Source organism: Leptodactylus fuscus, chromosome 6 (genome assembly GCF_031893055.1).
Source record: "Leptodactylus fuscus isolate aLepFus1 chromosome 6, aLepFus1.hap2, whole genome shotgun sequence".
NCBI classification, from domain to species: domain Eukaryota; kingdom Metazoa; phylum Chordata; class Amphibia; order Anura; family Leptodactylidae; genus Leptodactylus; species Leptodactylus fuscus.
In genome coordinates, this window is record NC_134270.1 from 129,294,055 (window position 1) to 129,317,119 (window position 23,065).

The 23,065-nt window shown below is 40.7% G+C and overlaps 1 protein-coding gene across 9 annotated transcripts in view; it reads right to left on the reverse strand.

The window, feature by feature from the left end:
* The window catches only part of SRCIN1 (SRC kinase signaling inhibitor 1), a 304,218-nt gene extending 284,641 nt beyond the window's left edge, over positions 1 to 19,577 (reverse strand). For 6 of the 9 annotated variants that reach the window (XM_075278228.1, XM_075278229.1, XM_075278227.1 and 3 more), the window contains exon 1: positions 19,309 to 19,577. In XM_075278228.1, coding sequence (XP_075134329.1) covers positions 19,309 to 19,330 — 22 coding nt within the window. In that variant the 5' untranslated portion in view covers positions 19,331 to 19,577. Of the gene's footprint in view, positions 1 to 19,266 lie in introns of all 9 variants that reach the window. The other 3 variants (XM_075278231.1, XM_075278236.1, XM_075278237.1) reach the window with 3 other exon arrangements.
* Positions 19,578 to 23,065: the final 3,488 nt, after the last annotated feature.

Consider the following 23,065-nt stretch of genomic DNA (forward strand, 5'->3'; position numbering starts at 1 on the left):
GAGTTCAGCGCACTGTCGGCTTTCCCGATCTGGGCCCAGTGTGAAGAGCTTACGGTCCGGTATCGTAGCTCTTCTATGGTCAGAAGGGCGTTTCTGACAGTCAGTCAGAGACGTCCTTCTTCACAGCACAGCCAATCGCGCTGTGCTGTGATTGTGATTTAAAAATATTTATTTTGCCTCTTTAATCCACTTATTGGTAAATTCACAGATACTGGTTGGTGTCAGGTTCATGCAACAAAACTTTATACCAACCTGCAAAAACACAGAAATTGACATAGCTTCGGTCAAAAATTTCAATGACACTTTCCTTCAAAATCTACAAGTGCAATAATAATAACTAATCGTGGACTTTATTATAGTCACCACAATGCTATCAAAAAAGTTTCCACAAAAATTTGCAACTTTTTACCATTTTATGCTGTGCACTGACATGGTGTAAGCTGGGACAAACAATTGTACTATAGTTTACATCAGAAATCAAAATGTATTGCGCTTTATTTAAAAATGTTGCTGTTTTCTGCCTGAAAGACTTCTAAGGAGTTGCTGCTGCTGCTAGGTGTTCTAACTAATTTGCTGTTCTCTCCTTGTTACTATGGATGTCTGTCCTTAGTTACTTTCAAAATTAACATTGCTTCACAGTGAGTGGAGGGACTGTTTTTTTCTTTTACTAAGTGAATGGAGAGGGGAGGGGCAAGTTCTTCTTACACATCTACAACAAGTCTACACATCTGATAACAACAGGCACTGAGAAGATTCTGCAGCTTCTAAAATGTGAAAAGGAAGATTTACTATAAATACTTCTGACTAGCTGCTTGTGTTAAAAAAAAAAAAAAAATTGTGTCAGGGATCTGTTTAGTTGCATCATAACCTGGATTTTGCGTCCATTGGATTTTGGAGTCTATTAACAGCAGAGAAACTGATGGGACACCATGTATGAAGGCTTATATGGTCATAAAATAGATCACCCAGCAAGATCCTGCACATATTTCAATGCAGAAAATACGGCTAAAATTAAAGAACTTTTTGAAACCCCTGGTTAGACATAAGATTTTCTCGAAATAAAATTCAGAAGGCAACTCTTTTTCTGCAAGTTTTCAACACCTGTTGTGAAGGCAGGTACAAAACAACATTTGACAACTTTGTGTAACCCTGAATAAAGTGAGTTTTAATGAGGTTTATTCATTCATGTGCTGATTGGCGCCGGCTACTCCGCTCAGCAAGCACCTGGTATTCATTAGCTGAGAAGTGAGCGGCTCCGTTTCTTCCTTTCATACGCTTTGGGAAAAGATTTTTGTGCACTGCTATTGTGAATTTTCTGTTATATTCTCAAAAACTATACAGTCAAATACAGAGAATCAGAATGACGGGCTTTAATTCAGTAAAGTCACAAACCAATCGTCAGTCATTCCTAAGAAGTCTATTCAAACTATAGGTGGAAAAACAAGTTCCCATTTTGACAAGCGTCAGGTCTCAGATATTAACGGTCAATACACTTCAGTTCAATGACATACCCAGAGTAAAGCCTTCACATGAGTTTGCCCTGGCTTTACATTATAGAGTGAATTCCAATTCCACATTCATTCTGTGCATATTGTAAAAGTGTTGTTTGTTATGACATGACATGATGTCATTTCCTGAGAAGAAAAAAGCAGCCATATTTTCAAAGTCATACAACCCCTTTAAGGATTGGCCATCAGGTTTATAAACCTGGGTAACCCCTCTAACATGTCACTAGTATTTCTGTGCCTGATGGTCAATAGTAGTAGTCCATGAAGTAACAGAAAAAAGACTGTAGACTTCAATGGGACAGTGATGCAGTACCTAAAGCTGCCACTACTGTTTATACAGGTCATGAGTAGAGATGAGCGAGTACTATTCAAAAACTCCCATTTCGAATAACACGCACCCATAGAAATGAATGGACACAGGGGGTTAAACGGTCGGTCGCCATCAAAGTCTACGTGCCGGCCGCTTCCATTCATTCCTATGAGTGCGTGCTATTCGAAACGGTCGTTTCGAATACTACTCACTCATCTCTACACTCGTGAGCAGTCTGACTCTCAGCATGTAAACATTATCAGAGTAGCTGATCTACAGGGAGTCCTGAGTATCAAATCCCCAACCTCCCCAGCCTCTCATAAGGAGGTCTTCAGTATCAGAAAGCGGTTAACTCCTTTATCAATGAGGACACTTTCAAAGGTCAGTCTGACACCCACTTCTCAAAAATGGATTGCCTATCTTAGACATGGCTTAAAATGGATCTTAAACATTGGCAGTCAATCATGTCACAGAATAGGGATAATAAATATTGTGATGTCACAAAATATGTATAATATCACAGAACAGGGATAATAAACATAGTGATGTCACAGAATAGGTACAATGTCATACAACAGGGAACAGGGTCATAGAACAAGATATACTAAACATAGTGGTGTCGCAGAATAGGTATAAGGTCATAGAACAGGGACAATAAACATATTGATGTCACAGAATAGGTATAAGGTCATAGAACAGGGACAATAACATATTGATGTCACAGAATAGGTATAAGGTCATAGAACAGGGACAATAAACATAGTGATGTCATGGAATAGGTATAAGGTCATAGAACAGGGGCAATAAACATAGTGATGTCACAGAATAGGTATAAGGTCATAGAACAGGGAACAGGGTCATAGAACAAGATATACTAAACATAGTACAGGGACAATAAACATAGTGATGTCACAGAATAGGTACAATGTCATAGAACAGGGAACAGGGTCATAGAACAAGATATACTAAACATAGTACAGGGACAATAAACATAGTGATGTCACGGAATAGTTATAAGGACATAGAACAGGGAACAGGGTCATAGAACAGGGACAATAAACATAGTGATGTCATGGAATAGCTATAAGGTCATAGAACAGGGAACAGAAACATAGAACAGGGATAATAAATATATGGGATGTCACAGAATTCTTCAACACATCTTCATCCATTCTGAGTAATGATAACTTTAATGTGATATTTATGAGACCTGTTCTGCACATTGCTCTTCAGTAGATGGTTTGTAACAACCTCTCAACTTTTGCATTAAAATAAATCAAATGCTTGTCTTATGACATCAGGAAACCTTTTCCCATAGTATTCGATCCTGTCCTTGGCACCACATATACCCTGCTCATGCATAGAACCTTAATGTGCTAGTCTGCAGGAGCCTCATACAGTACGGTTAGGTTTATCATACGCTGTGTGTTAGCTTAGTACGTGAGCAAATAAAGCATCTGCATTGCACAAAATCAGCTCCTGTAGCAAGTTATTGGCAGCAGATACATCTAATGACAGACCATTCTAATGACAAATTACAAAGTATACGCAATATACAAGTATATACAGTAATTGTCTATTTGTGGGGTTATATCAATAGTGCAGTGAAATGTGCTGGATTTTTAACCAAACCAATTTCTTTCTGTACTTGTATGTGACCTGTGGTCAAGTGAAAAGACAGCGCCCCCTGCAGTTTTGATTCAGGAACAGTTATTAAAATGTTTAATTAACTAAATAAATTGGGAAAACATTTCTTCCTTAGGAAACCCACTACAACTTCAGGAGCCTGTGCTCGGGGAAGGGGATGAATCAGGCTAAATACCCTGTTTACGAGGCAGCACAAATACCCCCTTTCTTTTTAGGTTTCCACTACTGTATTACGTCTCAATATTACATCTACTGTCTTAAGTTTCCTCATTTAGTCTCTTCATTTTTTTGGAAACCATTCAAGGTGAAAATATGAGAAAAGATTATTCTTTTACTTTTCTCAATAACTGGCCCTGGAAGGTGTTGTCTCAGCAGTGCAATAATATGTCTGGACAATATTGTCAGCAGAAGTCTCCCAGCAGCAGAATATTATAGTTGCAATTTCTTCTTCAACACAGAAATCTGTCTAGGGACATAATATACTATTGTGTGGACATAATATAAATGTAATAGTGGGATCAGCACATACTGGGCGCTTTAATTCACTATCTGCATAGTGTGAAAGAGCTTCAGTTCTCTGCCAGCCATGAAACCGTGTCAGAAAGCAAAAATCCTACAACAATGGGCTAATAGTCTGTTTCCTAAAACAGCATACATTAAAATATGCGGAAATCCTCTTTAAACATCAGCTTTATGTACGTTGTTTTTGTAACATTTTACTATTTTTGAAACAGGAAAAACTTGCTATTTTAAACATCTGCTTTTATGTTGCCATTTCCTTATACACATTCCTTTTTTATCTTTCCATTAACAAAGCTGTGCAAGGGTTCACTTTTTGCGGGGTAAGCTGCAGTTTTTAATAAGCATATTGTTTTTGTAATGTTTACTATCCTTTTGAAAAAATTTGTCTTTGTGTCGCCATATCCTGACACATTTTCCTTTTTATTTTTTCGTTAACAAAGCTGTGCGAGGGTTTACTTTTTGTAGTAGGAGATGCAGTTTTCGATATAAATATGGTTTCTGGAACGTTTTAATGTTTTTAAAACATTACTTTTTTTAATATTTGCTTTGTGTTGCCATAGCCTGATGCAAGTTCCTTTTCCATTTGACAGTTTACTATTGGCTGGATGAGCAGTATTTATAATATATGACTTTTATCACTAGTTACATTATTTTTTGAGGCTGGAGAGGCATCCATTGAGCATTGTATGTGTGAGGGAATTGCTAAGACAGCAATTCCCAGAACTGTTAAACCCTGGGAGGGGCACAAGAGACAGTGAGCCCTAAGCTGAAGCCCCCCGCTTTCCCTTCCTATTGCCAGGCCCTATCCTAGGTAATAGGTGACAACCACGAGGACAGTCCCTCCCTGAATATGTGAAACACAAAATGGAGACAAGACGAACAACAACAAAGGGAGGTCAGCTAGCCAGGGTTCCGTAACAGGAGAGTGATGCAGTTCCAAATCGGAGTCAAGAGAATAGTCAATGAGGAAAGCCAAAGGTCAAGTATAATAGTATAAGCAAAACAGGGACAGTAAGAGCAAGTATACACACGGCAATAACAAGCACTGGTGTGAATGGGAACCAAGGCTAAATAGGGAGGAAGAACCCGCCCATGGAGTTCACAGGAAGGCAGCTGTAAATCACAGGGCAAGGCCAGATTAACCACTTAATGGACAGCGGCAACCTTGGCAGAAGACAGGTGTGGTGCAAATCCAATTAAGGACTAGAGCCGTGTTCACACAGTGCAACTAAAAACTTTAAGCAGATTATCAAACTGCACACGCCTCCTGCGCCGCAGCACGCGAGCAGAGGGTGGCACAGAGGCCCAAACAGGCAGAGATGTTACAGTATGTTTTTTCATGCAGGATTAGCAAAGTGTTGTTGCAATAGTTTAGATATATCCAGATTAAGTGATACAAATGATGTTCATTTTTTTATTGCTTTGATTTTTTTTTTTCATTTGTTTAGTGGGGAAGAAAAGTTGGCCTGGTCAACAAGCAACATAAATGCTGCAATTTTGCTGCAGTGGAAACTCTGCTGCAAAAACCACAGCGTTTTACAATACCTGCAAAGTGATTGGGATTCTGGCTAATCCCATCCACACATTTCAGAAAAATATCTGCAGCGGACATGCTTACCTTTTTGTAAATTGCAATATGCCAATTATACCTATGGAAACGCTGGTGCTTTCCATATAGGTATAACTGAAGCTGGTGAAAAGCACTGTGGGAAGAAACGCAAGTAGAGATGAGCGAGTACTGTTGGGATCAGCCGATCCGAACAGCACGCTCGCATAGAAATGAATGGACGTAGCTGGCACGCGGGGGGTTAAGCGGCCGGCCGCCGTCAAAGCGGAAGTACCAGGTGCATCCATTCATTTCTATGGAGCGTGCTGTTCGGATCGGCTGATCCCAACAGTACTCGCTCATCTCTAACCGCAAGGTGTTTCTGCCAGTTTTTCCCTCAGAGCTTTTTGGCTGCAGCTCACAACGTGGGGCCTTAGCCTAATATTTGTGTTTTTTATATTTTAAAAGCTTTATTAAACTTTTGGAATTTTTTTAGAACCCTCAGGCCCGTTCACACGGAGTATACGTGCGTGTATTTTAAAATACACATGTAAAAATAAGACACCCATTGACTTCAATGACATTTTTTTTACACGTGTAACAGAAACACGTCAAAATACACGTGTAAAATGTCACTGAAGTCAATGAGTGTCTTATTTTTACATGTGTGTTTTTTACATGTGTATTTTGCCAAAATATACGCGCGTTTACTCCGTGCGAATGGGCTGAGGGCATGATTTAGGGTGGCGGGTTGCAGTACTGGCAAAGTGGATGGCATTCTAGCAAATCCCATGCCCACTTCGCGGTAAAAACCGGCATGCCGACATGCCGTGATTTCCAGAACTGGCGCGATTTTGGAAACTGAAGCATGTCAATTATACCTACAGAACCACCGGCGGTTTCCCCATAGCTATAATTGGAACAGAAAGTCCGTGGAGGAAAACTCTGCAAACTTTCTGTTTAAAGCGCTGCGGGAAGAACCGCGATGCATTGAAGACGCAGTTTTTCCCGCAGTGCTTTTTTTGCTGTGAGACGTGCAGTGGGGCTTCAGTCTCAGACTGGGCTCACATCTGTGTTTAGGGATTCCGTTCCCCCTTTCGCTTTAAAAATGCGGAGAGAAAAGTCCTGCAAACAGGACTTTTGATTCTGCATTTTTCGGGCGGAAACCTGGCGGTCCCCATGGGGTCCACAGGTAACTGCTTTTTTAATGGATTTGGTTTCCATTTTGAAACACGCAGCTTTTCCCCTACATATTGTTTTATACAATGTGTGGATAGAATTAGATAGAATCCCATGTATTTTGAAGGTAATGTAAAATGCAGAGTTTTTCCGCCCCGGCCAGAACGTTGTATTTTCACAATGTGGGGTCCCGGCCTAAAGAAGGAAAACGGTCACAGAAATAAAGTCTTTTCTCTTGAATGTATTTAAATGCATTTGAAAAATAAAAATGAATAAATAAAAAAAATGCATTTAAAAAATAAAAATCTATCCCTCAGCCAGCAACAATTACAGCAATGGTGTGTTTACCGCTGCGTACAGAGTCCGCTTGTCATGCTGACAGGCAGTAACCCTTTCAGTTCCTTTTCCTCCACAACCTCCTTTATTTCACTATATAGCGACCTACTGCTGCTTTCTAATGTAAAGTTTAATGATCTCTTGCCAGGGTAGGGGGTACGTCTGACAAACTGTATCATTAATTTCCATAAACAGAATAGGGAAGAAGGATTTACGATACTTGTCTGGCAGACATCAAAAAAGATCAAAATATTGTGAGAGGCACCTCTGGGCCCCCCTCCCTCCATGGCTCCGATAGCAATTGCCTATCCTGCCTCCATGGTAGGTATACCTTTCACTGTGCCTGTGGCGTCATTCTATGAAGTTCTGCCTGAGGCAGGGAATGCTACCATGGCAGGATTGGCAGCCCACAGATGCCATAACAATCACTCAGACCCCCCTCAATTATGTTGTTGGGGGTTGTAGGGTAGGGAGATTGATTGAAGCCCCCTCACTCTGCTATCAGTTCAGATCTCCAGCAGATTTCCAAGCTGCTTGCCACCCATTGCTAGGGGATATGTACAATATCCAAATTTTTCACCACCAGTCTGCAGAAAGAATGAAGTTAGGAAACGCATGCAGCACTCGTACTCAATTTTTTCTCACTAACATGTAGGAATAGCCTTAAGAAAGACTATTCTTCTCCTACCTTTAGATGTCTTCTCCGCGCCGCTGTTTGGTATAAATCCCAGTTTTCTTCGGTATGCAAATGAGTTCTCTCGCAGCACTGGGGGCAGGCTCCAGCGCTCAGACAGCACTGGGGGCGAACCCAATGCTGCGAGAGAACTCTCCAGCGCCGCCTCTGTCTTCTCCAGGAACGTCCTCTTCACGCGTCTTCTTCCGGCGCAGGCTTCAAACTTCTTGCCTCGGGCCTAGGGCAAAGCTGACTGCGCATGCCCACCGGCCACAAGAAAATGGCCGCTTACAATACTGTACAAGTGGCCATTTTCTTGTGGCCAGTGGGCATGTGCAGTCGGCTTTGCCCTAGGCCCGAGGCCTAGAAGTTTGAAGCCTGCAACAGAAGAAGACGCATGAAGAGGACGTTCCTGAAGAAGATTGGAGGCGGTGCTGGAGAGTCCTCTCGCAGCATTGGGGATACCCCCAGTGCTGTTTTAGCGCTGTGGCCCGCCCCCTGTGCTGCGGGAGAACTCATTTGCATACCGACGAAAACTGGGATTTATACCGAAAGGCGGCGCAGAGAAGACATCTAAAGGTAGGAGAATAGTCTTTCTTAAGGCTATTCCGATGTGTTAGTGAGAAAAAAAATTGAGTTTTAATCATAGGATCCCTATAAAGGTAAGCCAAGAAGATGACAGTTATCAGCAGCACATGGTGCAACTTTCAGGATCTGTCGTGACGTCTTCCTCACAGTGTAAGGTTCTGGAAGGTATATAGTATTATGAGCTCTGCAGTGTTTTACAAGACATAGACATGGGTACAGGTACTAGACATGGGTGACACCATCAACAATAGCAAAAAAAAAAAGTTTCCTCCTGTTATATCTACATGCTGTGACCCCTCCTCATGTCCTCCAACCACGGTTCTATTATTAACATCACTCTGCACAGAGAACTAAATGATCCTGCAGTGTGTCTGTGTTTCTTTCTTTTTTAGTTGCTATGATTCCTAGGATTTCTCTATCTGCCATGAGCTTGTATGTGTTATATGCGTTTTACAGTATGGGCAAAGTGGATGGGATTCTAGCGAATCCCATGCCCACTGTACGGTAAAAACCGCAGTGAGGACATACTGCAAATTCCAAAACTGGTGGGGTTTTTTAAATCGCAGCATGTCAATTATACCCAAGGAAATGCCATAGGTATAATTGTAACAGAAAGTGGAAAACTCTGCAAACTTTCTGTTTAAAGCGCTGCAGGAAGAACCGTGATGAGTTGCCGCCACGGTTTTCTCCACAGTGTTTTATTGCTGCAGGACATCCCATTAAGCCTTAACCTTAAATTTATCACAATGGCTAATACCGGATGTTACATTTGGTGTATCTTTGGACTGAGACAAGACTAAGTTTCTACAACCTATGTGTTGGCTTAGACTACATTTTTTGGTGCACGATGCTTCACCTTTTGCAACCCCTTTCCTATTACTCCCCCTCCCTTGTAAGAAATGTAACTGGATATGTTGCAAGGAATGAACTGTATGCCCGGTTTTAGGGGGGCAAATTGAAGCAGATTTCTGGAGCATTTTCATTAGTAAATCTGCCTCCAAGCTGCTGAGCAAGAAAATGATGTTACATTGTAAGCCCCTACTGGCAACTACACAAGCAAGAAATAAATGATTTTTTCTGTGTTTCATTTTATATTATAAGTTAAATCGCAAGTGGATTTCATAGCAGTGCCTCCACCAGTATTAGTTGTACTGACCTTTTCAGGCTCCCCAAGCAGCATTGTGTATGGCCACATTGAGTTTGACAATACAGCATTCTCTATTAGAGCCGTCTACACTATTCTGAGAGTACCGATCACTCAACTCAGTCTAAATGATTTACAGCACAATAGTCCCCTGACCAGGACTGCTGTCCAGTCTTAACACTTTAGAAAAACTGACCTGGCTGTAGACCTCCTGTACACTACTGTGTGCTTGTCCATGACAAATGGAGTGCTTTCCACCCACACAGTTGGATGAATGATGGCCAGAACAAAATGATGCCATAATAGGACATGTCTTGAATTTTTGCAGCGTGACCTTATGGCCCCTACACAGATCCATGTACATTACGGTTGTGTGTACGGGGCCTAAGCAATGAATGTGTCTGTGTGTCAGCTGTTAAAAAAAATATAGATCATGCACCAAAACATATGGCTGTGTGCAAGTGGCCTTACACATGTGGACATTAGTTATGCAAACCATACACAATAATGTATCTTTCACCCATTACACTCTGCATGCTAAGTAATTCTATTTCTTATTTATATTCTTAGAGAAATGCTACCTTTCTAATAATACATAATTTTATATTGTGACGAAAATGAAGGCTAATGGAAATTCACTTTAAATCTGCTCATATCTTGCAGTAAAAATCATTTTCATTTTATTCACATAAATGATATAATAATAGTCATAACAATGCCATCTGAATACAGATAAGCTGCCACAGTAGACAAAGCCCACAAACAAAGGCTGCACTCGTGTTGGAAATATAAGCATACCTTTCATTTTAACTATGATGTTCCTCTGTTATTCCTATTGAAAATGTTACCTTATTGAAGGATGTGTCCCCTACAACTGTATGGTAGTGTAGAAGGGTGGTATATTATAGGTTCAGGTTCATACTGCTAGTAGCACAAAAAGGCACAAAAATTACCATGGCATTTGGCCCCTAGAGGTTGTCACATAATGCACCCCTGCCAGCTGGGGCAGAAAATGAGGCAGATGCTTTAAATGGATACACAGCAGTCTGTCAATCATGGACCCAAGGGGTGGAGGAAGGCGGATTTAGTATTAGCCCCCTTGCACACCACCTTATGAATGGTCAGTGTGCTATCTGAGTTTTCCCAGTTAGCACAGTGACCCATTCAATTCTATGGGCTCCTACATGGTCACGCTTGTGGGTCGACAGTCTGGGCCGCAAAATACAGAGCAGGTCCTATTCCTGTCCGACTTTGCGGCCTTTTTTCCGCTGCTTCTATTCATTGAATGAAAGGTGCCATGGAAGCACAGCCGATGCATGAGAGGCACACGGATGACATCTGTGTGTCCCCCATGTGCCGTTCATTCACGGCCGCCAGTTAGCACAACCAGCTTTACGCTCATGAATACAGCCAGACTCAAACTATGATACAGCTTTAGCTTTTTGAGTTTTTTTGTAGAATGTGAGCCCCATACAGGGCTATCCCTATCAGTATAGTATGCCTTTGTAGTATGGGAGGAAATCCACGCAAACACAGGGAGAACATACAAACTCCTTGCAGATGTCCTTTGCAGGATTCGAACCCAGGACTCCAGATAAAGCTTTAGTTCTGAGCACTGCTAGCTGCCAAGTAGCACATGTTTTGCGTTGTTGTATAGAGCTATAGCTATAATATGCTGCCCTTATATACAGTGGGACAGTATATTAAGCTATCCCGATCCAGTTAGACACTGCTTTATAACTCCCAAATTTCTTAGATGCTACATAAGACAAACGTTGTGCTTCCTTTGTCTTCTATCCTCTGTGAATCGCACAATGCTGATCACTGTACCAAATGAACAGCAGTCTCCAGTTACTGTAGCAATAATGAGCACAGCAATGTCTTTTGTTCTCTAACTCTAAAGATTCCTGATATCCGTCCCACTGTGTACCACAACGTCAAAAAAGCTTTGTGTCTGGTCTGTTCCAGGCAGGGAAAACAGCATTTATGTCTATTACTCCATGAGAAATGTAAATAATTATCTCCACGAAATACCGCACTGTAAGCGTCACGTAATAGCGTGGACATAATATAGATATTACAGAGGAGAGGACATAGCACAGATAAATGTACAGACAGATAATCGTGTAATGGCTCTGTCCATTCCTAGAAGGCTTAAGGAAAAATAAGTGTCCCTCAATGACAACCTTCTACAAAGTTCACAGGGGTTAAGTAACATAGTAATGAAAGTGTGATTACAACCAATGGCTGAGATGGACTGGTGAATGGAACAGGGGAACGTATTGATTTTATAGCTTTTGTCTTAACCCTGTGTATTCTGAATGAGATTTACACTATACAATAGGCTTGGACTCTTATTTTAATGATATGTATTCCAACAAAATGCCATTACATTCCTATTACATATAATGTATTACGGTATATATTATATAACTGGCCACACAAGTTATGAAAGTATAAAAAATTAATACAAGGTTTCAACGTATTATTTCATGAAAGTAGATGAGGATTGTCACCAGATATATTTAGCAGCGCCTTATCTACAGTGTAAATGAACGGATTGGGAAAGGTTATAGATTGCTTATAGATTGTTATGGTGTCAAAATGACTGAGGATCGCGGATTTATTGGTGCGGCTTGTACTCTACAGGTTTATATGGCTACTGTTACCTATGGTGAGGAAATCCCCTTTGATCAGAATGTGTCGAGAAAAAAATGACATATTTAAATGTATTTATTTAAGGTAAACTTTTTATTGATTATGCAAGTCACTATGTATACTCCAAAAAGTGCAACATTGTTTTCTCTCTGTTACTAGAGCATTCACAACAGATGTACTTCCTGTACTTCTGGTAGCTCAGTTTTCAGCAGTGTTGTGCAGGATGGTGGGTGTCAGGGGCGTAACTACCGGAGTAACAGCGGTAGTGGCTGCCACAAGGCCGGGGACATTAGGGGCCTGGCAGAAGCCACTGCATTTTTTTTTAAATAGGTCGTTACCTGCTGATTGGGGGGTGCAGGACACCATATCAAAAGTTCCCCACTGGGGCCACACCATTCCTAGTTACACCACTGGTGGGTGTATTATTAGAATTGCCGTCTTATCAGTGGACATATGGGTTACAATGATGGATCACAACATTATTGCACTAACCTAGGGCTCTATTCATGGTCTAATATACACAATAAATAAGGGAAGAATGGTAGGGGTTCAGTATCTAGTTAAAATTCTCACAATCATTTTTTATTTTAAAATTATTTTTTCCCCTACTTAGTCCCCATAGCCAGCCAAAGTTCCTCCACATAATAGCTAGGCTCAAAAATAAAAATATCTAAATTTTTGCCCCCAAAATGTAAGATAATAAAAAAAGAAAATAAATACTTTTATTAGTATAATAATAAATATTTTGACATGTTGCCTTTAAAGATGATCTTTCAACATATCCGCCAAGTCCATTGCTTTGTGTCAATTAATAGGCGCTGTTCATCTGATTCTGGAGCATTGGCAATTTTTTCTAGCTCCCTGACTACATTATTGCTGTCTAATGTTCCCGAGCAATAAGTGCTGTTTAGTTTTGGTGCCTGATATGTTATTTAGGCTCTCTACTGTCAGGAGGGCAGTGACAGGCAGGAAAGGGGTGTAATTCTGAGCCCTGACACTGTCCACCTCTGATTGGAGCTCTGAGTCACACCCACTGCCTGACACCGCCCCCCTGACAGCAAAGAGACAAAAAAAAAGCACATCAGGCACCAAAACTAACTACGCTGATTGCTCAGGAATGGTGGAGGCAAGAGAAAATATTCCAACTGTGTCAGAATCAGTGGAGCGGCACCTGCTAAGGACTGGCATTAATGAAGGTGGTGAAAGGTTGTCTTTAAGGGGAATGTATAGGAAAAGACATTTAGTGGTATGGATTGTTAATTTCAGCTGTGCATGTTAGCCAATATTGTGTCTTAGTATTAGCATCAGCCTCATATTACAGGGCTGGAGCCAAATAGTGTCTTGTATATCACTGTATTCTCCAGTATAATTCTTATAGGAGAGGATAGCTTCACAATATGACATGAAACATGCCATTTCTTTATGATGCAAAATCTACATATGCTCCACTCGCACTGAGAGGTACAGTAGAGGTCTATAGATTTGTATATGTGCCATATTACAGATCCATACAACATGGTTCTATGACATGAGCATGAGCCTTTAGCTACAGTTATTATGTTGCAGACATAGCTAACATTAATGAGAGTTTGCTCCATACATTATTGATCAGCCTGTCCCACTGCATTAAGGGTTTGTGAATTTGTACAAGTGAAGATACACAGGAGTAGATTTAGCTGCTGTAAAATAGGCCTGAAAACAGACACAAGTGACCTATGACATAAATAATCAAATGCAGAACTTTAGAAGTTGCTTAAAAGATAACTTGTCACATTGAATATGGTATCTGATCTGCAGGCAGCAGGTTATAGGGTGAAAGCTATACAATTTTTCAGGGGAAAACAGTCAGTATAACACTGCTTTCACATGACCAAGTTTCAACTGTGAAAGTCATTCCATATGTGCCAGATTTACCAGCCTGAACACTATGTAGGGAAACAGACTTCTAGGGTTATACATATATATGATTTTAGGATTTTCTGCCCCCCTGATACACAGTCCTGTGTAATAATCACTATTCTACAGCATTTCGTAGGATAACTATAATGCTAAGAGTCCCTATCCCTACATGGTTTTCAGGCTGGGAAATCCAATTTTCACGACCGAAACTTGGTCATGTGAAATCAGCCTAACTTTCCTGTCTCGTTCGAATCCCTGCTCTTTCTATGCTTAGCAGTCTATTGGGTAGTCCTATTTATTGACTATATGAGAGTGCATACAGAGCTAGCTGTCAGTCACTAAGAAGAACCGCCTACTGGACTCCTAGGCACAGAAAGAGCAGAGATCCAAAGACACAAACAAGTTATACTGAATCTTTCCTACAAAACTATTTTCCACTCAGCTCCTACTATATGACATGATGGGACTGCAAGTATAACATGACACGTACTCTGAGGTCCACACTAGGATGGGAAGCCTTCCAAAGGGGTTAACCGGATTGGACAAAGATGGATATCGTTCTGATCCAGGGTGAGTACCACCTGATGATGCAATGGTCACCTGGGTATTATCTGAAGAAGAACTTGACAGAGTGCTATTGTTGTGGCATGAACCATGTAGTTCTTTAATAAGAATATCTGTTTATCAACACATAACCCAGTTTGGAGACCACTGATCAGATAGCATTGATGGCACCCAACTTCAGAACAGTAGCTATCTTTGTCCATTGGCACCTCTCTCATCTGGTTAACCTTTTAAGAAGACTGCTGATGATCCCATCCTAGGATGGACCTCACTGTGTATCCAGATATAGTATACTGCAGGGGCTGGCCAGCTTCAGGTCATCTCTATAGATGCCTGCCTACAGGACCTTCTTTAGTACAAGGGTAATAGATGAGTGGATACATTGATGCATATCCTCCCTACATAACCTTATCAATCTAACCCATGAGCGCCTCTGTCTCTTTGTTTTTACATGTCAATCCATATTGAGAGATAGGTTCCTTTTAAGGCAAAGAAGACACTTCAGTCATATGATAGACTTGTTCAATTTTACATAGTTTTTCCTGCACTTAAATATACAGCGAGAAAACTTGCCACAATATTGTCAGGTATAGCCCATGGCAAAGTTGAGAAACGTTAGAAACAAAACAGGGTACATTGTGTAGACTATAAAACTGTGCACATTGATAGGTAACAACTGATGTATGTGTGAAATACACTAAAACCCTAGGTCAATGCATTTTTCCATTTGTGTTTTTTGTCTTTTTTTCCATTCTGATAATAGCTATTTGTTACCAGACACAATATCAGGATCTTTCCTGCCGCACAGCGCTGACCTAATTAGTGATAATACGGCTACTTACTGCTTAGTATCACAATTAACCATAATATCATGTAGAGAAGAGCGAGACAAGTAATGGAAGTGCCATGTAGCTACAAGGGCATACAATTAGAGGACAATAGCAGCAGATATTTTTAGGTGTGAAATGGCCAGATTATAATTTTTACATTTTGGAATAAAAGCCATTAGAATTGTATACTGTTTATTTAACCTTGTGGTATCACTATAAGGTGAAATCTGGTTCTGATCCATAATATAATAAGGGATAAGATAATTTCATCTTAGCTTCCGAGCCCTATCACTCAAAAAAGGACAAAGGTAAGGAGGACGTATTAGAGAATTGTAAGACATGGCAATTTAGAGCAACAGAGTACCCCCAGTGTTCCAGATTGGTCTTTTGAATATTGTGAAATAATGGAATATCTTGGCAAAAGAGACATGAATTTTAATGGATAAAAAGGTGTTACATAGAGTAAAGTAAAAAAGACTGATCACCCGGAGTTTTAGGAGCTGAACTTAAAGCAATCACCAGGATGGTTTCAATGCGGTCTGAACTAATGTAAAGGGTGTATTGATACACCTCAGATGGGTTCTAGAAGTCTGTGTTGCTAAAAGTCAGTCCCATACATATGAAGGGGATTGGATTTGCAACATGTGCATACTATTTTCAGGTGCGCAGATATGTCTGCCTCAGATTTACTGCATACGACCATCCACTTGAAGAAGTATTCCAGTTTCCATCACTTTACTTGTGTAGAGAACAGGAAACAATACAAGCCATGTGATCCCTGGTATTCAGTTAAAAGGGTTGTTCGGGGCTCAAAAAAACATGGATGCTTTCTTCTTCTCAGGAAGTGACATCATGTCCGTTGTTCACATGGCCATGGAGATAGGCTAATAGTAATGCATTGAAGACCAGAATATGGATAGTATTACTACAGCACCATCTTATCCTGTCTGTCTTATATTCTTCATTCTGCATCTCCTCTGTTTGTTTGTTTTTATAATCGTTTGTAATTGGGGTTTTTTAGTTACCTTTATTAACAACATAGCAGCATCACTTATAGACAGACAGCCATGTTACAACACCCCCCCCCCCCCCCCCCCCGAAACAGACAGCCATGTAAATACACACACAGTGAGACATCTCTAGTAAGGATCTATTTCCACCATTAGGCATATTCAGTGTTCCAATGAATGTGTCCTGTGTGCCAAAAACAAACGTATGTAAACCCAGTTGCTTACTAAATTCCAGGGGTCACATGATTTGTTACATGACCAGCGCCATAATAAGTCCTATTCTATTAGTGAAGCAATGGTAACGTCTCATATCAGACCAGAAAAAGTCAAACTGCATTGAAACCAGTGGCACTATGCTTAGCGTAAAGTGCCGACATCTTCAGGCAGGGTCAAAGGGGTCTGAGTATAACTTTGGTACTAAGTTAGTTGTAGTTAATGCATATGATCTCTCCCATGCACCTACGATATGACAAGTGTTGCATATAAAATATTCAGATGTATGGATGGACCCAGCATATATCGATCTAGTGTTCTCGTAGGAAGAAATTGAATTCTAACATTTTACATAATCATTGCTCTTAAAAACAGGCTATGGAATATTGTACGGGGCTGATCGATGTAATGCTCTGAAATGATTAAACATGTTGAACATCATGTCTATAAATCCTGGAGAAATAAAAGATGTCAGCACAATGTCACTGCCTTGTAGCAGAATAAGCCGGTGATAGATTTGTCCCATTAATCTCAGTACTGCGACTGACACTTGTTTTGTTTCCTGCGTTACCCAAAATGCTTTCTTGCCCCTGCTTTTCTAATAGCAATAGTATGACAAAATAGGGTACAAAGATCACTTAAAAAGTCATAACTTAACGCTCCTGTGCCTAATATTGGTCTTCTAATATACAGTAAGGTTAAGAAACAGAGTGCAACCAAAACTTCTGCATCCTCTTTAGTTGTACCCTTGTTATACAGGGGGGCATAACGGATCAATTTCACACTGAAGTATTCAGATTGGGAAGTAATAAATCTAAATTCAACAGAAAGCCAGACCAAGTCACACCGGGTGCGAGCGACACTCCTCACAAAACTGCTTACAAAGTAAATACAGAAGTAGGCCTTGCGCCAAGGTCAACTAGTACGGGTGCATTCACATGACCGTATTAATGTCCATTGCTCTCATCCATCACAGCATGAAAGCAATGGACTTTAATAGCGTTACAGAGACGGAACGTCTGTTCCCATTCACTCTAGAGTTAAAAACATGGTGGAAGCTGTCTTCCGTCATGTTTGTTTACTTTCCTGACAAAAGAAAAAGTACTGCATGCAGGCCATTTTTCTTACATTACAGTGAATGCAGATGGACGGTGCTCCGTCTGCATCAGTCACTCTATTGCCATTTAAGTTTATTGCTCTCATCCTATGATGAATAAGGGCAATGGACATTAATAATGATAATGTGAAAGCACCCTAAGAGGTAAAATTATTGTTATTAGGTAAAGATGTGTTGTAAACGTTTACATCCAAGCTGCAATACAACAGTCATGCACCAACATATATAGGTCAGGTCTAGTTTACTTAATGCCAAATGACCCATACAATTGTTGCCCAAGTTAATTCATTTGGGGACTTACATGGTTATAGAAGGTTGATAGAGCCAAACATAGTCTAAAGTATCAGTGCACCATAAGATATGACCAGAATAATTCCCTCCAGACATATATGGGAAGATAAACATAGATAAGCACATAACAATGCAGGTACAGTAGCTTGTGTGGATATGTGTGTATTACTATAAAAGAAGGTCAATGCATTTGGTACATATATTCTGCAAGCGTTTTTACCAAAGCAACATTACTCTTGTGCCCATTTATCACCCAGCATGCCCCAGCCTCAAGTCAACAAGGCCGAGTATAAATAAATCATACAGTCATTCGGAATGGTCTCAAGAGCTTGCAGTCCAAGGTGACACCTTAAATTGGGTCATAGAACAACCTGAATGGTAGAGATGAGAAGTTGATTTTTTCTTCCCCTGCAGGTCTCTCTCTGCCCAGAACCATCTCTCAATCTTAACGCCCTTTACATAGATATCACTAGAGTCTCTTTGTTTTATCACTGTACTACTACAACACCAATGGCTTTTGGAATAGAAGACACAATCTCAATCTCATTGTGTCCAGAATCCCAGACTTAAGACAGAAGTAGAAACATAATTGGCTACAAAGGGAAGGCATTAATATTGCGGTAAATTTCAGATGATGGCTATATTGATATATGAAAACCTTAAATGCAGGAAACGGAGAAGACGTCAATGCAGTGATTGTGCTGATAGATCAGCTATTGTTAGACATAGGTATCTTAAGAAAAAACACAGTGCTGGACAGCGTTGAATGGAAGCAGAATTATTAACCTGCCCCTTGGAGCCTCTGTGGCCCTGCTTAATTAGCAATACTGGCATAAGGACAATAATAGACGCACACATTGCCCAAACACTCGCGGACAAATCTCTACAGCTGGTATGTATATAGAATAATGTTGCCAGCATACAGTTTCTAGGGCAGAGAGCTGAATGTTCCCAAGAGCCCTGAAAAAAACCCGTCTCTGCTCCTTATGCTGACAGCTGCCTCTCTGCATTCTTCTCTGCTACAATCTCCTTTGTGAGAGCATTCTAAAAGCAAAGCTACTCTGCTCTTCCTTTATCTTCATCTATGCCTGCTCTCCTCCTGGTCCTCTACAAGGCATCCCTGTGCCTGCAAGCATCTCCTTCTTGTGCACAGAGGTGAGCATCTGCAGCATCACCACTTCTTGCTCGCACAGAGGCTACCCATCTGCTTAACACACAATTAAAGAAATACCTGCTACTTAAGAATGGATGCACAATTTGAAGGAAGACATGCCTTGAGAAGGTGTGTTGCCCATGTTGCTTCCTTCCTTTCCAGCTTTCTCCTTGCGAGTCGATCAGGCCCAGCCAAGCATTGAGGTGGGAGGTGTGTGGATGTGAGAGAGGGAGAGAAGGAGACAGAGTGAGGGTGTGCAAGTGTGTGATGATGTGCAGGGGAACAAAACAGGAAGCGCTCAGTCTCTCATGATACATTAATGGGCAGTGATCATCCCTTGCTCTCCCTCTGTCTTAAAGGATCCTACATTAAAACATGGGATAGGTGTCTGGAATGATGCCGGTATATCATTATGCTAATGATTGGCAGTGTAAGAGCTGAAGGGGAAGGGCCAAAGAAGGAGAGACAAATGGCAAATGTCATTCATAAACATGACACAAAGCATCAGGTCACCGGGATTCCCTACAGATACATCCTCACTCCTTTATAAAATAATCAGGAGCCAAAAACCCGCAAATTAATATTGATTCAAAATTGGGCATAAGCAAAACATAGACACAATGGAAAGCACCTTCCTGCCTTCAACACCTTAAACATCTGCAAGCCCTGAGAATCTGTACTTGACCTTGTGCACCTCTATCATGGTTGGTCATACACACTTTGATTTTGGTCAATTATGGCCTGATCCAATGATCTGCAGGTTTATATGGGCTGTATATATTGGGAAGATCATCAAAGCTTCTGGCTGTTCTACGCATCATAGATCAGATCCATTTTCTTTAGAAGCCTAGGAGATTCCATCAGTCGCTAATGGGTTAAGTGTTTCTTTGAAAGAACAGATTTAATTTTAGTAAACCTATGCTTGAATATTAGACAAGTCTGTCTGGGAGTACATGAAGAGAGAGAGATGGATTGCAAGCCTACATCCACAGAAAATCTCTGCAAGATGTTTGGGACAATCACCCTTCCGAATTCTAGCAAAAACTGTCTGCAAGTGTACAGATTAGAATTAATGGAAGGCAAAAGGCACCAAATATTCATGTGACTTACATTTCACTGTATTTTGATAATTGACAAAAATAAAATATTAACACTTCTGTTACTAAAAGCTTCTTACTTTGCAGGATTTTTTCCATACATGACCACCACTTTCGCTCATCATCATATATTAAATGGTATTTAATACACAATATATATATATATATATATATATATATATATATATATATATATATATATATATATATATATATATATATATACAGTCCTATGAAAAAGTTTGGGCACCTCTATTAATCTTAATCATTTTTAGTTCTAAATATTTTGGTGTTTGCAACAGCCATTTCAGTTTGATATATCTAATAACTGATGGACACAGTAATATTTCAGGATTGAAATGAGGTTTATTGTACTAACAGAAAATGTGCAATATGCATTAAACCAAAATTTGACCGATGCAAAAGTATGGGCACCTCAACAGAAAAGTGCCATTAATATTTAGTAGATCCTCCTTTTGCAAAGATAACAGCCTCTAGTCGCTTCCTGTAGCTTTTAATCAGTTCCTGGATCCTGGATAAAGGTATTTTGGACAAACAATTCAAGTTCAGTTAAGTTAGATGGTCGCCGAGCATGGACAGCCCGCTTCAAATCATCCCACAGATGTTCAATGATATTCAGGTCTGGGGACTGGGATGGCCATTCCAGAACATTGTACTTGTTCCTCTGCATGAATGCCTGAGGATTTGGAGCGGTGTTTTGGATAATTGTCTTGCTGAAATATCCATCCCCGGCGTAACTTCAACTTCGTCACTGATTCTTGAACATTATTCTCAAGAATCTGCTGATACTGAGTGGAATCCATGCGACTCTCAACTTTAACAAGATTCCCGATGCCGGCATTGGCCACACAGCCCCAAAGCATGATGGAACCTCCACCAAATTTTACAGTGGGTAGCATGTGTTTTTCTTGGAATGCTGTTTCTTTTTGGACGCCATGCATAACGCCTTTTTTTATAACCAAACAACTCAATTTTTGATTCCAAAATGAAGCTGCCTTGTCCAAATGTGCTTTTTCATACCTCAGGCAACTCTATTTGTGGCGTACGTGCAGAAACGGCTTCTTTCTCATCACTCTCCCATACAGCTTCTATTTGTGCAAAGTGCGCTGTATAGTTGACCGATGCACAGTGACACCATCTGCAGCAAGATGATGCTGCAGCTCTTTGGAGGTGGTCTGTGGATTGTCCTTGACTGTTCTCACCATTCTTCTTCTCTGCCTTTCTGATATTTTTCTTGGCCTGCCACTTCTGGGCTTAACAAGAACTGTCCCTGTGGTCTTCCATTTCCTTACTATGTTCCTCACAGTGGAAACTGACAGGTTAAATCTCTGAGACAACTTTTTGTATCCTTCCCCTGAACAACTATGTTGAACAATCTTTGTTTTCAGATCATTTGAGAGTTGTTTTGAGTAGCCCATGATGCCACTCTTCAGAGGAGATTCAAATAGGAGATCAACTTGCAATTGGCCACCTTAAATACCTTTTCTTATGATTGGATACATCTGGCTATGAAGTTCAAAGCTCACTGAGGTTACAAAACCAATTTTGTGCTTCAGTAAGTCAGTAAAAAGTAGTTAGGGGAATTCAAATCAATAAAATGATAAGGGTGCCCATACTTTTGCACCGGTCAAATTTTGGTTTAATGCATATTGCACATTTTCTGTTAGTACAATAAACCTCATTTCAATCCTGAAATATTACTGTGTCCATCAGTTATTAGATATATCAAACTGAAATGGCTGCTGCAAACACCAAAATATTTAGAACAAAAAATGGTTAAGATTAATAGGGGTGCCCAATCTTTTTCATAGGACTGTATATACACACTCACCGGCCACTTTATTAGGTACACCATGCTAGTAACGGGTTGGACCCCCTTTTGCCTTCAGAACTGCCTCAATTCTTCGTGGCATAGATTCAACAAGGGGTGCTGGAAGCATTCCTCAGAGATTTTGGTCCATATTGACATGATGGCATCACACAGTTGCCGCAGATTTGTCGGCTGCACATCCATGATGCGAATCTCCCGTTCCACCACATCCCAAAGATGCTCTATTGGATTGAGATCTGGTGACTGTGGAGGCCATTGGAGTACAGTGAACTCATTGTCATGTTCAAGAAACCAGTCTGAGATGATTCCAGCTTTATGACATGGCGCATTATCCTGCTGAAAGTAGCCATCAGATGTTGGGTACATTGTGGTCATAAAGGGATGGACATGGTCAGCAACAATACTCAGGTAGGCTTTGGCGTTGCAACGATGCTCAATTGGTACCAAGGGGCCCAAAGAGTACCAAGAAAATATTCCCCACACCATGACACCACCACCACCAGCCTGAACCGTTGATACAAGGCAGGATGGATCCATGCTTTCATGTTGTTGACGCCAAATTCTGACCCTACCATCCGAATGTCGCAGCAGAAATCGAGACTCATCAGACCAGGCAACGTTTTTCCAATCTTCAATTGTCCAATTTCGATGAGCTTGTGCAAATTGTAGCCTCAGTTTCCTGTTCTTAGCTGAAAGGAGTGGCACCCGGTGTGGTCTTCTGCTGCTGCAGCCCATCTGCCTCAAAGTTCGACGTACTGTGCGTTCAGAGATGCTCTCCTGGCTACCTTGGTTGTAACGGGTGGCTATTTGAGTCACTGTTGCCTTTCTATCAGCTCGAACCAGTCTGGCCATTCTCCTCTGACCTCTGGCATCAACAACGCATTTCCGCCCACAGAACTGCCGCTCACTGGATGTTTTTTCTTTTTCG